General features: G+C 54.8%; 1 protein-coding gene across 1 annotated transcript; it reads left to right on the forward strand.

The window, feature by feature from the left end:
• The first annotated feature begins 2,380 nt into the window (after positions 1–2,380).
• On the forward strand, positions 2,381–10,846 carry LOC147092907 (barrier-to-autointegration factor A-like). Its single transcript, XM_085975760.1, has 3 exons — positions 2,381–2,552; positions 6,315–6,460; positions 10,528–10,846. The coding sequence occupies exons 1-3, from the start codon at positions 2,516–2,518 to the stop codon at positions 10,672–10,674; spliced, it is 330 nt and encodes a 109-aa protein (XP_085831886.1). The 5' UTR covers positions 2,381–2,515; the 3' UTR covers positions 10,675–10,846.
• Positions 10,847–11,314: the final 468 nt, after the last annotated feature.

Consider the following 11,314-nt stretch of genomic DNA (forward strand, 5'->3'; position numbering starts at 1 on the left):
ATTTATATAGCGCCTTTAACACAGTAAACCGGCTCAGGGCACTTCACAGGAGCGATTTATAAAACAAAATTTGACACCGAGCCACGAGGAGATATTAGGACAGGACCAAAAGCTGGGTCAAAGAGGTCGGTTTAAAGGAGCATCTTAAAGGAGGAGAGAGAGGCGGAGAGGTTTAGGGAGGGAATTCTAGAGCTCGGGGCCCAGGCAGCTGAAGGCACGGCTGCCAATGGTGGAGCGATTAAAATCGAGGATACGCATGAGGCCGGGATTGGAGGAGCGCAGTGATCTCAGAGGGTTGTGGGGCTGGAGGAGGTTATAGAGATAGGGAGGGGCGAGGCCTTGTAAGGATTTGAAAACAAGGGTGAGAATTTTAAAATTGAGGTGTTGCCGGCCCGGGAGCCAATGTAGGTCAACGAGCACAGGGGAGATGGGCGAAGGGGACTCGGTGCGAGTTAGGACACGGGGCAGCGAGCACAGGGGGTGATGGGTGAACGGGACTCGGTGCGAGTTAGGACACGGGGCAGTAAGCACAGGGGGTGATGGGTGAACGGGACTCGGTGCGAGTTAGGACACGGGGCAGCGAGCACAGGGGGTGATGGGTGAACGGGACTCGGTGCGAGTTAGGACACGGGGCAGTAAGCACGGGGTGATGGGTGAACGGGACTCGGTGCGAGTTAGGACACGGGGCAGTGAGCACAGGGGGTGATGGGTGAACGGGACTGGGTGCGAGTTAGGACACGGGGCAGTGAGCACAGGGGAGATGGGCAAAGGGGACTCGGTGCGAGTTAGGACACGGGGCAGTGAGCACAGGGTGATGGGCGAACGGGACTTGGTGCGAGTTAGGACACGGGGCAGTGAGCACAGGGGGTGATGGGCGAACGGGACTTGGTGCGAGTTAGGACACGGGGCAGTGAGCACAGGGGGTGATGAGCGAAGGGGACTTGGTGCGAGTTAGGACATGGGGCACTGAAGTTTTGGATGAGCTCGAGTTTCATTCTGGAGCAGCGAGTCTGAGAATCTGGCTCGTTAATACCATGGGGTGTGTACAGTGATGTGTGTCCCTTAAAAACCACCAGGTTTCATTGCTCGAGTACTCCCGGAAGCGACTGCTTGGGTCGGCGGGTAAGTCTTAGGGTCACGGCGGGAGTCTTGTAGCTTTAACGTGTGCTGTGGCTTTCCAAGGCATTGCAAGTGGTAGGAGATGCTGTTGGAGGCTCTGCTAGGTGGTGCTGTAACGAGTTGATGGGGTGTTGAGTTGGGCGAGGGTGTGTGGAGCTGCTTCTGGAGATAGCGGTGAGATGGTGGCCTAGAAATAGGACCATGTGGCCCTTACTGTGTACAGTTTTGGTCTCCATACCTAAGGAAGGATATACTTGCCTTAGAGGAAGTGCAACGAAGGTTCACTAGATTGATTCCTGGGATGAGAGGGTTGTCCTAATGAGGAGAGATTGAGTAGATTGGGCCGATACATAGAAACATAGAAGATAGGAGCAGGAGTCGGCCATTCAGCCCCTCTAGCCCGCTCCGCCATTCAATGAGATCATGGCTGATCATCCAAACTCAGTACCCTGTCCCTGCCTTCTCCCCATATCCCTTTAGCCTTAAGGAATATATCTAACTCCTTCTTGAATATATTTAATGAATTGTCCTCCACTGCCTTCTGTGGTAGAGAATTCCACAGGTTCACCACTCTCTGGGTGAAGAAATTCCTCCTCATCTCTGTCCTAAATGGCTTACCCCTTATCCTTTAGAGATACTCTCTGGAGTTTAGAAGAATGAGAGGTGATCTCATTGAAACATAAGATTCTGAGGGGGATTGACAGGGTAGATGCAGGGAGAATGTTTCCCCTGGCTGGGGAGTCTAGAACCAGGGGGCACAGTCTCAGGATAAGGGGTCAGCCATTTAGGACTGAGATGAGGAGGAATCTCTTCACTCAGAGGGCGGTGAATCTTTGGAATTCTCTGCCCCAGAGGGCTGTGGAGGCTCAGTCGTTGAGTATATTCAAGGCTGAGATCGAGAGATTTTTGGACTCTAGGGGAATCAAGGGATATGGAGATCAGGCGGGAATGAGGAGTTGAGGTTGAAGATCAGCCATGATCTTGTTGAATGATGGAGCAGGCTCGAGGGGCTGAATGGCCGACTCCTGCTCCTAATTCTTCTGTTCTTGTGTATATAGCTGCCGTGTATATGGGTGCTGCGTATGCTCCCTATCACCCACAGCCCATGCACAAAGTCATCAGATCAGTGCCAACCGCCCCCCACCACACGGGAGAGGTGGGCCGAGAGGTCACAATGGACACAGTTACTCGGGCCTGCTGGTCAGTCCTGTGTGGTGCTGACAGCACAATGGCTGACCTCACTGTGACTGGGGCCTGCACCTCATTGCAACATCTCACCGACCACTGCAACATCTCACCGACCACTGCAACATCTCACCGACCCCAGCAACCGGCAGAAAGCGGACTTTGATTACAAAAAGCTACAGCAGTTAGTGTGGGCCACCGGAAACCAGAGATGGATTGGCGAGCGTCTGCCGTCACTACCAGGGCAGGTACAGCACGGGGTTAGATACAGAGTAAAGCTCCCTCTACACTGTCCCATCAAACACTCCCAGGGCAGGTACAGCGCGGGGTTAGATACAGAGTAAAGCTCCCTCTACACTGTCGCCATCAAACACTCCCAGGGCAGGTACAGCGCGGGGTTAGATACAGAATAAAGCTCCCTCTACACTGTCCCATCAAACACTCCCAGGGCAGGTACAGCGCGGGGTTAGATACAGAGTAAAGCTCCCTCTGCACTGTCCCATCAAACACTCCCAGGGCAGGTACAGCGCGGGGTTAGATACAGAGTAAAGCTCCCTCTGCACTGTCCCATCAAACACTCCCAGGGCAGGTACAGCGCGGGGTTAGATACAGAGTAAAGCTCCCTCTGCACTGTCCCATCAAACACTCCCAGGGCAGGTACAGCGCGGGGTTAGATACAGAGTAAAGCTCCCTCTGCACTGTCCCATCAAACACTCCCAGGGCAGGTACAGCGCGGGGTTAGATACAGAGTAAAGCTCCCTCTGCACTGTCCCATCAAACACTCCCAGGGCAGGTACAGCGCGGGGTTAGATACAGAGTAAAGCTCCCTCTGCACTGTCCCATCAAACACTCCCAGGGCAGGTACAGCGCGGGGTTAGATACAGAGTAAAGCTCCCTCTGCACTGTCCCATCAAACACTCCCAGGGCAGGTACAGCGCGGGGTTAGATACAGAGTAAAGCTCCCTCTACACTGTCCCATCAAACACTCCCAGGGCAGGTACAGCGCGGGGTTAGATACAGAGTAAAGCTCCCTCTACACTGTCCCATCAAACACTCCCAGGGCAGGTACAGCACGGGGTTAGATACAGAGTAAAGCTCCCTCTACACTGTCCCATCAAACACTCCCAGGGCAGGTACAGCACGGGGTTAGATACAGAGTAAAGCTCCCTCTACACTGTCCCATCAAACACTCCCAGGGCAGGTACAGCACGGGGTTAGATACAGAGTAAAGCTCCCTCTACACTGTCCCATCAAACACTCCCAGGGCAGGTACAGCACGGGGTTAGATACAGAGTAAAGCTCCCTCTACACTGTCCCATCAAACACTCCCAGGGCAGGTACAGCACGGGGTTAGATACAGAGTAAAGCTCCCTCTACACTGTCCCATCAAACACTCCCAGGGCAGGTACAGCACGGGGTTAGATACAGAGTAAAGCTCCCTCTACACTGTCCCATCAAACACTCCCAGGGCAGGTACAGCACGGGGTTAGATACAGAGTAAAGCTCCCTCTACACTGTCCCATCAAACACTCCCAGGGCAAGTACAGCACGGGGTTAGATACAGAGTAAAGCTCCCTCTACACTGTCCCATCAAACACTCCCAGGGCAGGTACAGCACGGGGTTAGATACAGAGTAAAGCTCCCTCTACACTGTCCCATCTCAAACATCTTGGGGTTATTTGAACGGAGGCAAGAGAGAGGGAGAGAGAGCAGGAGAGACTGAAAAAGACAGCGAGGGAGAGGGACTGAAAAATAGAGATAGAGGCAATAAATGAGTGAGAGACTGTGGGAGAGAAAGTGAAAGAGACAGAAAGATGAAGATAAACACTGACAGATGAAGAGTGTGGCAGGGTGAAGGACAGAATGGAGAGAGGCTGTCAACACGGATCGATATATCTCTGTGTCTCTCACTGTCTCTTTCACTCTGCCACTCCATCTTTCTGTCTCTTACTGTCAGTCTCTTTCTCACTGTCCCTTTCTCTCTCGCTGTCTCTCCCTCACTTTTTTACTCAGTCTCTTTATCTCACTCTCTTATCTGTCTGTCTGTCCCTGTCTCTCACTCGTTCTCTGTTTCTCGCTCTATCGCTTTCTCACTGTCTCTCTCTCCACCTCTCACTGTCTCTTACTCTGTCTGTCTTGCGCTCAGCCTATTCTCTCTTCCACTCTTGTCTCACTATGTCTCTCTCTGTATCTGTCCCTCTCTCTTTTTCCTCTCTCTTCCTCTCTCTTTGTCTCTCTCTCACTGTCTCTCTCTATGTCTTTCTCTCTCACCGTCTCTGTCTTTCAGCCTCTCACTATCTTTCCCTCTCTCTGTCGGTCTCTCTCGCTCACTGACTCTCCCTCACTATCTCTTTCTCTGTCTGTCTCTCTAACTCTCGCTCGCTCCGTGTCTCTGCGCTGTTGACTGTGCCAGATGCCAGTGACCTTAAACCCCTCTGAGCTGCAGCGATGGTTCGGAGAGTGGCTGCTCCACCCAGTGCCACACCAGGACCCACAGCCCAGCTGCAGGAACTGGCCGAGAGAGACAGCAGAGAGAGCGAGCGAGATGGAGGAGTGTGCTGAGTTACTGATCTCAGTCCAGGACGCCAGGAGAGGACAGGATGGGAATCAGATACGATGGCCCAGATAATTAAAAACCCAGCCAGATAGTTTATGTACACAAATCTTTAACAGTGGCAGGACAAGTTGTGAAGGCTGTTTAAAAAGGCATACAGAATCTATGGCTTTATAAAAGATGCATAGAATACAAAAGCATGTTGTGATAAACCTGTATAAAACACTGGTTTGGCCCCAACTAGCGTATTGTGTCCAATTCTGGGCACCGCACTTTAGGAAGGATGTCAAGGCCTGGGAGAGGGTGCGGAGGAGGTTTACCAGAATGGTTCCAGGGATGAGGGACTTCAGTTACGTGGAGAGACTGGAGAAGCTGGGATTGTTCTCCTTGGAGCAGAGAAGGTTAAGGGGAGATTTAATAGAGGCGTTCAAAATCATGAGGGGTTTTGATCGAGTAAATAAGGAGAAACTGTTTCCACTGGCAGGAGGGTGGGTAACCAGAGGACACAGATTGAAGATAATCAGCAAAACATAGACATAGAAGATAGGAGCAGGAGTAGGCCATTCGGCCCCTCGAGCCTGCTCCGCCATTTAATGAGATCATGGCTGATCATCCAAATTCAGTACCCTGTCCCTGCTTTCTCCCCATATCCCTTGATCCCTTTAGCCTCAAGAAATATATCTAACTCCTTCTTGAATATATTTAATGAATTGGCCTCAACTGCCTTCTGTGGTAGAGAATTCCACAGGTTCACCACTCTCTGGGTGAAGAAATTCCTCCTCATCTCTGTCCTAAATGGCTTACCCCTTATCCTTAGACTGTGACCCCTGGTTCTGGACTCCCCCGCCATCGGGAACATCCTTCCTGCATCTAGTCTGTCCAGTCCTGTTAGAATTTTATAAGTTTCAATGAGATAAATCAATGAGCAAAAGGACCAGAGGGGAGATGAGGAGTAATCACTTTACGCAGCGAGTTGTTGTGATCTGGATCGCGCTGCCTGAAAGGGCGGTGGAAGCAGATTCAATAGTGACTTTCAAAAGGGAATTGGATAAATACTTGAAGGGGAAAGAGCAGGACTGCGGGGAGTGGGACTAATTGGATAGCCGGCATGGGCTGAATGGCCTCCCTCTGTGATTGGAGGTGGGTCTTCTTCCTGAACTGTTGCAGTCCCGTGTGGGGAAGCTGCTCCCACAGGTGCTGTTAAGTTCCAGGATTTTGACCAAGCAATGATGAAGGAACGGCCCCGATATATGTCCCAGATTGGGGCGGTGTGTGTGGCTTTGGAAGGGAAACTTGGAGGTGGCGGTGTTCCTGTGCGCCTGCTGTCCCCTTGTCCTTCTAGGTGACGGAGGTCGCGGGTTTGACCGGTTGGATTTCACCGGTCCCTGCCCACCCTCCTCGCCCCCCCCCCCCCACCACCACTAACGGTGTCTTTCTCTCTCTCTGCACGTTCCAGAGCGCCCTCCCGTCTTCCCCAACTGCACAACGTCGCAGAAGCACAAGAACTTTGTGCTGGAGCCCATGAAGGAGAAGTCTGTGAAGGAGCTGGCAGGCATCGGCCTGGTCCTGGGAGGACGGCTGGAAGAGAAGGGCTTCTGCAAGGTGAGGTCTCAACCTCGCCGCCCTGGGGGTCACAGGGCAAGCGTCACAGTGCACAGGAGGCGTCGGGGGGAGGGGCGATTGAACTTACCCTTTTGTTAATCCCCCACCAACCTGACAGTCCTCGGGATCTGGGACATCACTGGCCTTTATTGCCCAGCCCTAAATGCCCTTGAGAAGGTGGTGGGGCCTCCTTCTTGAACCGCTGCAGTCCCATGCAGTGAAGGTGCTCCCACAGCGCTGTTAGGTTGCAAGCCTTTGACCCAGCGACGATGAAAGAATGGCCCATATATGTCCCAAAATGTGTGTGACTTTGATGGGGAACTTGGAGGTGGTGGTGTTCCCAAGCGCTTGCTGCCTTTCTAGGTGGTGGAGCTCAAGGGTTAGACAGGGGTCATTCCACTGGTCTCAGGGTGTCCTCTTGTACCTCATCCATTCTTCACCCAATGGTGAGCGGCTGCAGCTATAGGGTTGCAGGGCTCCCTGGACAATGGCGGGGGGGGCGGTTTTGGCAGACTAGGTCCACTGAGACAGATGCCAAATCCGTGCGGAGGAGGGTTAGGCCCTGAGATACCCTGGGGACTGGGCCCTGAGATACCCTGGAGACCGGATCCTAGGGACTGGACCCTGAGATACCCTGGAGACTGGACCCTGAGATACCTGGGGACTGGACCCTGAGATACCCTAGGGACTGGATCCTGAGATACCCTGGGGACTGGACCCTGAGATACCCTGGGGACTGGACCCTGAGATATCCTGGGGACTGGAGCCTGAGATACCCTGGGGACTGGACCCTGAGATATCCTGGGGACTGGAGCCTGAGATACTCTGGGGACAGGACCCTGAGATACCCTGGAGACCGGATCCTAGGGACTGGACCCTGAGATACCCTGCGGACTGGAGCCTGAGATACCCTGGAGACTGGATCCTAGGGACTGGACCCTGAGATACCGGATCCTAGGGACTGGACCTTGAGATACCCTGGGGACTGGACCTTGAGATACCCTGGGGACTAGACCCTGAGATACCCTGGAGACCGGGTCCTAGGGACTGGACCGAGATACCCTGGGGACTGGACCCTGAGATACCCTGGGGACTGGACCCTGAGATACCCTGGAGACTGGACCCTGAGATACCTGGGGACTGGACCCTGAGATATCCTGGGGACTGGAGCCTGAGATACTCTGGGGACAGGACCCTGAGATACCCTGGAGACCGGATCCTAGGGACTGGACCCTGAGATACCCTGGAGACTGGGCCCTGAGATACCTGGGGACTGGACCCTGAGATACCCTGGGGACTGGACCCTGAGATACCCTGGGGACTGGACCCTGAGATACCCTGGAGACTGGACCCTGAGATACCTGGGGACTGGACCCTGAGATATCCTGGGGACTGGACCCTGAGATACCTGGGGACTGGACCCTGAGATACCCTGGGGACTGGACCCTGAGATACCCTGTGGACTGGACCCTGAGATACCCTGGAGACTGGACCCTGAGATACCTGGGGACTGGACCCTGAGATACCCTAGGGACTGGATCCTGAGATACCCTGGGGACTGGACCCTGAGATACCCTGGGGACTGGACCCTGAGATACCCTGGAGACTGGACCCTGAGATACCCTAGGGACTGGATCCTGAGATACCCTGGGGACTGGACCCTGAGATACCCTGGGGACTGGACCCTGAGATACCCTGGAGACTGGACCCTGAGATACCTGGGGACTGGATCCTGAGATACCCTGGGGACTGGACCCTGAGATACCCTGTGGACTGGACCCTGAGATACCCTGGAGACTGGACCCTGAGATACCTGGGGACTGGACCCTGAGATACCCTAGGGACTGGATCCTGAGATACCCTGGGGACTGGACCCTGAGATACCCTGGGGACTGGACCCTGAGATATCCTGGGGACTGGAGCCTGAGATACTCTGGGGACAGGACCCTGAGATACCCTGGAGACCGGATCCTAGGGACTGGACCCTGAGATACCCTGCGGACTGGAGCCTGAGATACCCTGGAGACTGGATCCTAGGGACTGGACCCTGAGATACCGGATCCTAGGGACTGGACCTTGAGATACCCTGGGGACTGGACCTTGAGATACCCTGGGGACTAGACCCTGAGATACCCTGGAGACCGGATCCTAGGGACTGGACCGAGATACCCTGGGGACTGGACCCTAAGATACACTGGGGACTGAACCCTGAGATACCCTGGAGACTAGACCCTGAGATACCCTGGGGACTGGACCCTGAGATACCCTAGGGACTGGAACCTGAGATACCCTGGGGACTGGACCCTGAGATACCCTGGGGACTGGACCCTGAGATACGCTGGACCCTGAGATACCCTGGGGACTGGACCCTGAGATACCCTGGGGACTGGACCCTGAGATACCCTGGGGACTGGACCCTGAGATACCCTGGGGAATGGGCCCTGAGATACCCTGGGGACTGGACGCTGAGATACCCTGGGGACTGGGCCCTGAGATACCCTGGGGAGTGGAGCCCGAGATACACTGGGGACTGGATGCTGAGATATCCTGGGGACTGGAGCCTGAGATACTCTGGGGACAGGACCCTGAGATACCCTGGAGACCGGATCCTAGGGACTGGACCCTGAGATACCCTGCGGACTGGAGCCTGAGATACCCTGGAGACTGGATCCTAGGGACTGGACCCTGAGATACCGGATCCTAGGGACTGGACCTTGAGATACCCTGGGGACTGGACCCTGAGATACCCTGGGGACTGGACCTTGAGATATTCTGGGGACTGGACCCTGAGATACCCTGGAGACCGGATCCTAGGGACTGGACCCTGAGATACCCTGCGGACTGGAGCCTGAGATACCCTGGAGACTGGATCCTAGGGACTGGACCCTGAGATACCGGATCCTAGGGACTGGACCTTGAGATACCCTGGGGACTGGACCTTGAGATACCCTGGGGACTGGACCTTGAGATATTCTGGGGACTGGACCCTGAGATACCCTGGAGACCGGATCCTAGGGACTGGACCGAGATACCCTGGGGACTGGACCCTAAGATACACTGGGGACTGAACCCTGAGATACCCTGGAGACTGGACCCTGAGATACCCTGGGGACTGGAACCTGAGATACCCTGGGGACTGGGCCCTGAGATACGCTGGACCCTGAGATACCCTGGGGACTGGACCCTGAGATACCCTGGGGACTGGACCCTGAGATACCCTGGGGACTGGACCCTGAGATACCCTGGGGAATGGGCCCTGAGATACCCTGGGGACTGGACTCTGAGGTACCCTGGGGAATGGACCCTGAGATACACTGGGGACTGGACGCTGAGATACCCTGGGGACTGGGCCCTGAGATACCCTGGGGAGTGGAGCCCGAGATACACTGGGGACTGGACGCTGAGATACCCTGGGGACTGGGCCCTGAGATACCCTGGGCCCTGAGATACCATGGGGACTGGAACCTGAGATACCCTGGGGAATGGACCTTGAGATGCCCTGGGGAATGGGCCCTGAGATACCCTGGGGACTGGACCCTGAGATAACCTGGGGACTGGAGCCTGAGATACACCCTGGGGACTGGACCTTGAGATACCCTGGGGACTGGACCCCGAGATACCCTGGACCCCGACATACCCTGGACCCTGAGATACCCTGGGGACTGGACCCTGAGATACCCTGGAGACTGGAGCCTGAGATACCCTGGGGACTGGACCCTGAGATACCCTGGGGAATGGACCCTGAGATATCCTGGGCCCTGAGATACCATGGGGACTGGAACCTGAGATACCCTGGGGAGTGGACCCTGAGATACCCTGGGGACTGGAGCCTGAGACACCCTGGGGACTGGAGCCTGAGACACCCTGGGGACTGGACCCTGAGATACCCTGGGGACTGGACCCTGGAGACTGTGTGGATCATTATCATACTTGCTGTTGCACTCTATAGAACGTGTGCATGTACGAGCGTGTGTTTGTGCGTGTGTGGGAATACTAAGATGCGTTTGTGTGCGGATTATTAAACGGTCTTGTTTTAATCCCTTTCTTTTGACCGGTCCCTGTTTCAGGCCAAAGACGTCCTGGGCCAGTTCCTATTACTGAAGCAGGATAAAGCAGCCTTCAAGTCCTGGATGAGGCAGGTGTGCTTCGCGGGCAACAGGCAATCGGAAGACTGTTACCGCTGCCTGAGAGAGTGGTGTGACGCCTTCCTCTGAAGACCCCAGCCCGTTAATTGGCAGAGTAACAATCTCCTCGAAAAGTCCCCACGATAATCCTCGATCGCTATTTATTGATCTTCGCGGCCCAAGGTCACCAGGGGGGGGGGCCGCCAGATTTTATGCTGTGTGTTAAAAGCTGATTTATTAATAAATGCACAAGGTACAAGCAGCGAGCCTGTTGTGGCGCCAGTCTGTTTTCAAGGCGACCAGCGACGGAACCACTAGCTTGTGTAAACTCAACTAGCGGACTGCATTTATATAGCGCCTACAAGGTAGTAAAACGTCCCACGGTGCTTCACAGGATCAGACAAAATTTGACACCCAGCCACATGAGGAGATAGTAGGACAGGCGACCAAAAGCTTGGTCAAAGAGGTCAGTTTTAAGGAGCGTCTTAAAGGCGGAGAGGTTTAGGGAGGGAATTCCAGAGCTTAGGGCCCAGGCAGCTGAAGGCACGGCCGCCGATGGTGGAGCGATGGAAATCGGGGGATACGCAAGAGGCCAGAATTGGAGGAGCGCAGAGATCTCAGGGGGGCTGTAGGCAATGTTGCCCCTAATTTTTTTTTGGGTGCGCGGCCCCTTTAAGGGACAGCGCAACCCATTCACAGTTTCCCGCACGCATGAAATTTAACACTGGAA

Source organism: Somniosus microcephalus, unplaced genomic scaffold, assembly GCF_052327205.1.
Source record: "Somniosus microcephalus isolate GS21.2 unplaced genomic scaffold, FLI_Smic_1.0 unresolved_chr2, whole genome shotgun sequence".
NCBI classification, from domain to species: Eukaryota; Metazoa; Chordata; class Chondrichthyes; order Squaliformes; family Somniosidae; genus Somniosus; species Somniosus microcephalus.

Bases quoted from the DNA above. Each gene is read 5' to 3' on its own strand.
- LOC147092907 (XM_085975760.1), top strand. From the start codon at position 2,516: ATGGATTGGCGAGCGTCTGCCGTCACTACCAGGGCAG. The intron at 2,553-6,314 runs GTACAGCACGGG...TGCACGTTCCAG, and splicing joins TGCCGTCACTACCAGGGCAG to AGCGCCCTCCCGTCTTCCCC. The intron at 6,461-10,527 runs GTGAGGTCTCAA...TCCCTGTTTCAG, and splicing joins AAGAGAAGGGCTTCTGCAAG to GCCAAAGACGTCCTGGGCCA.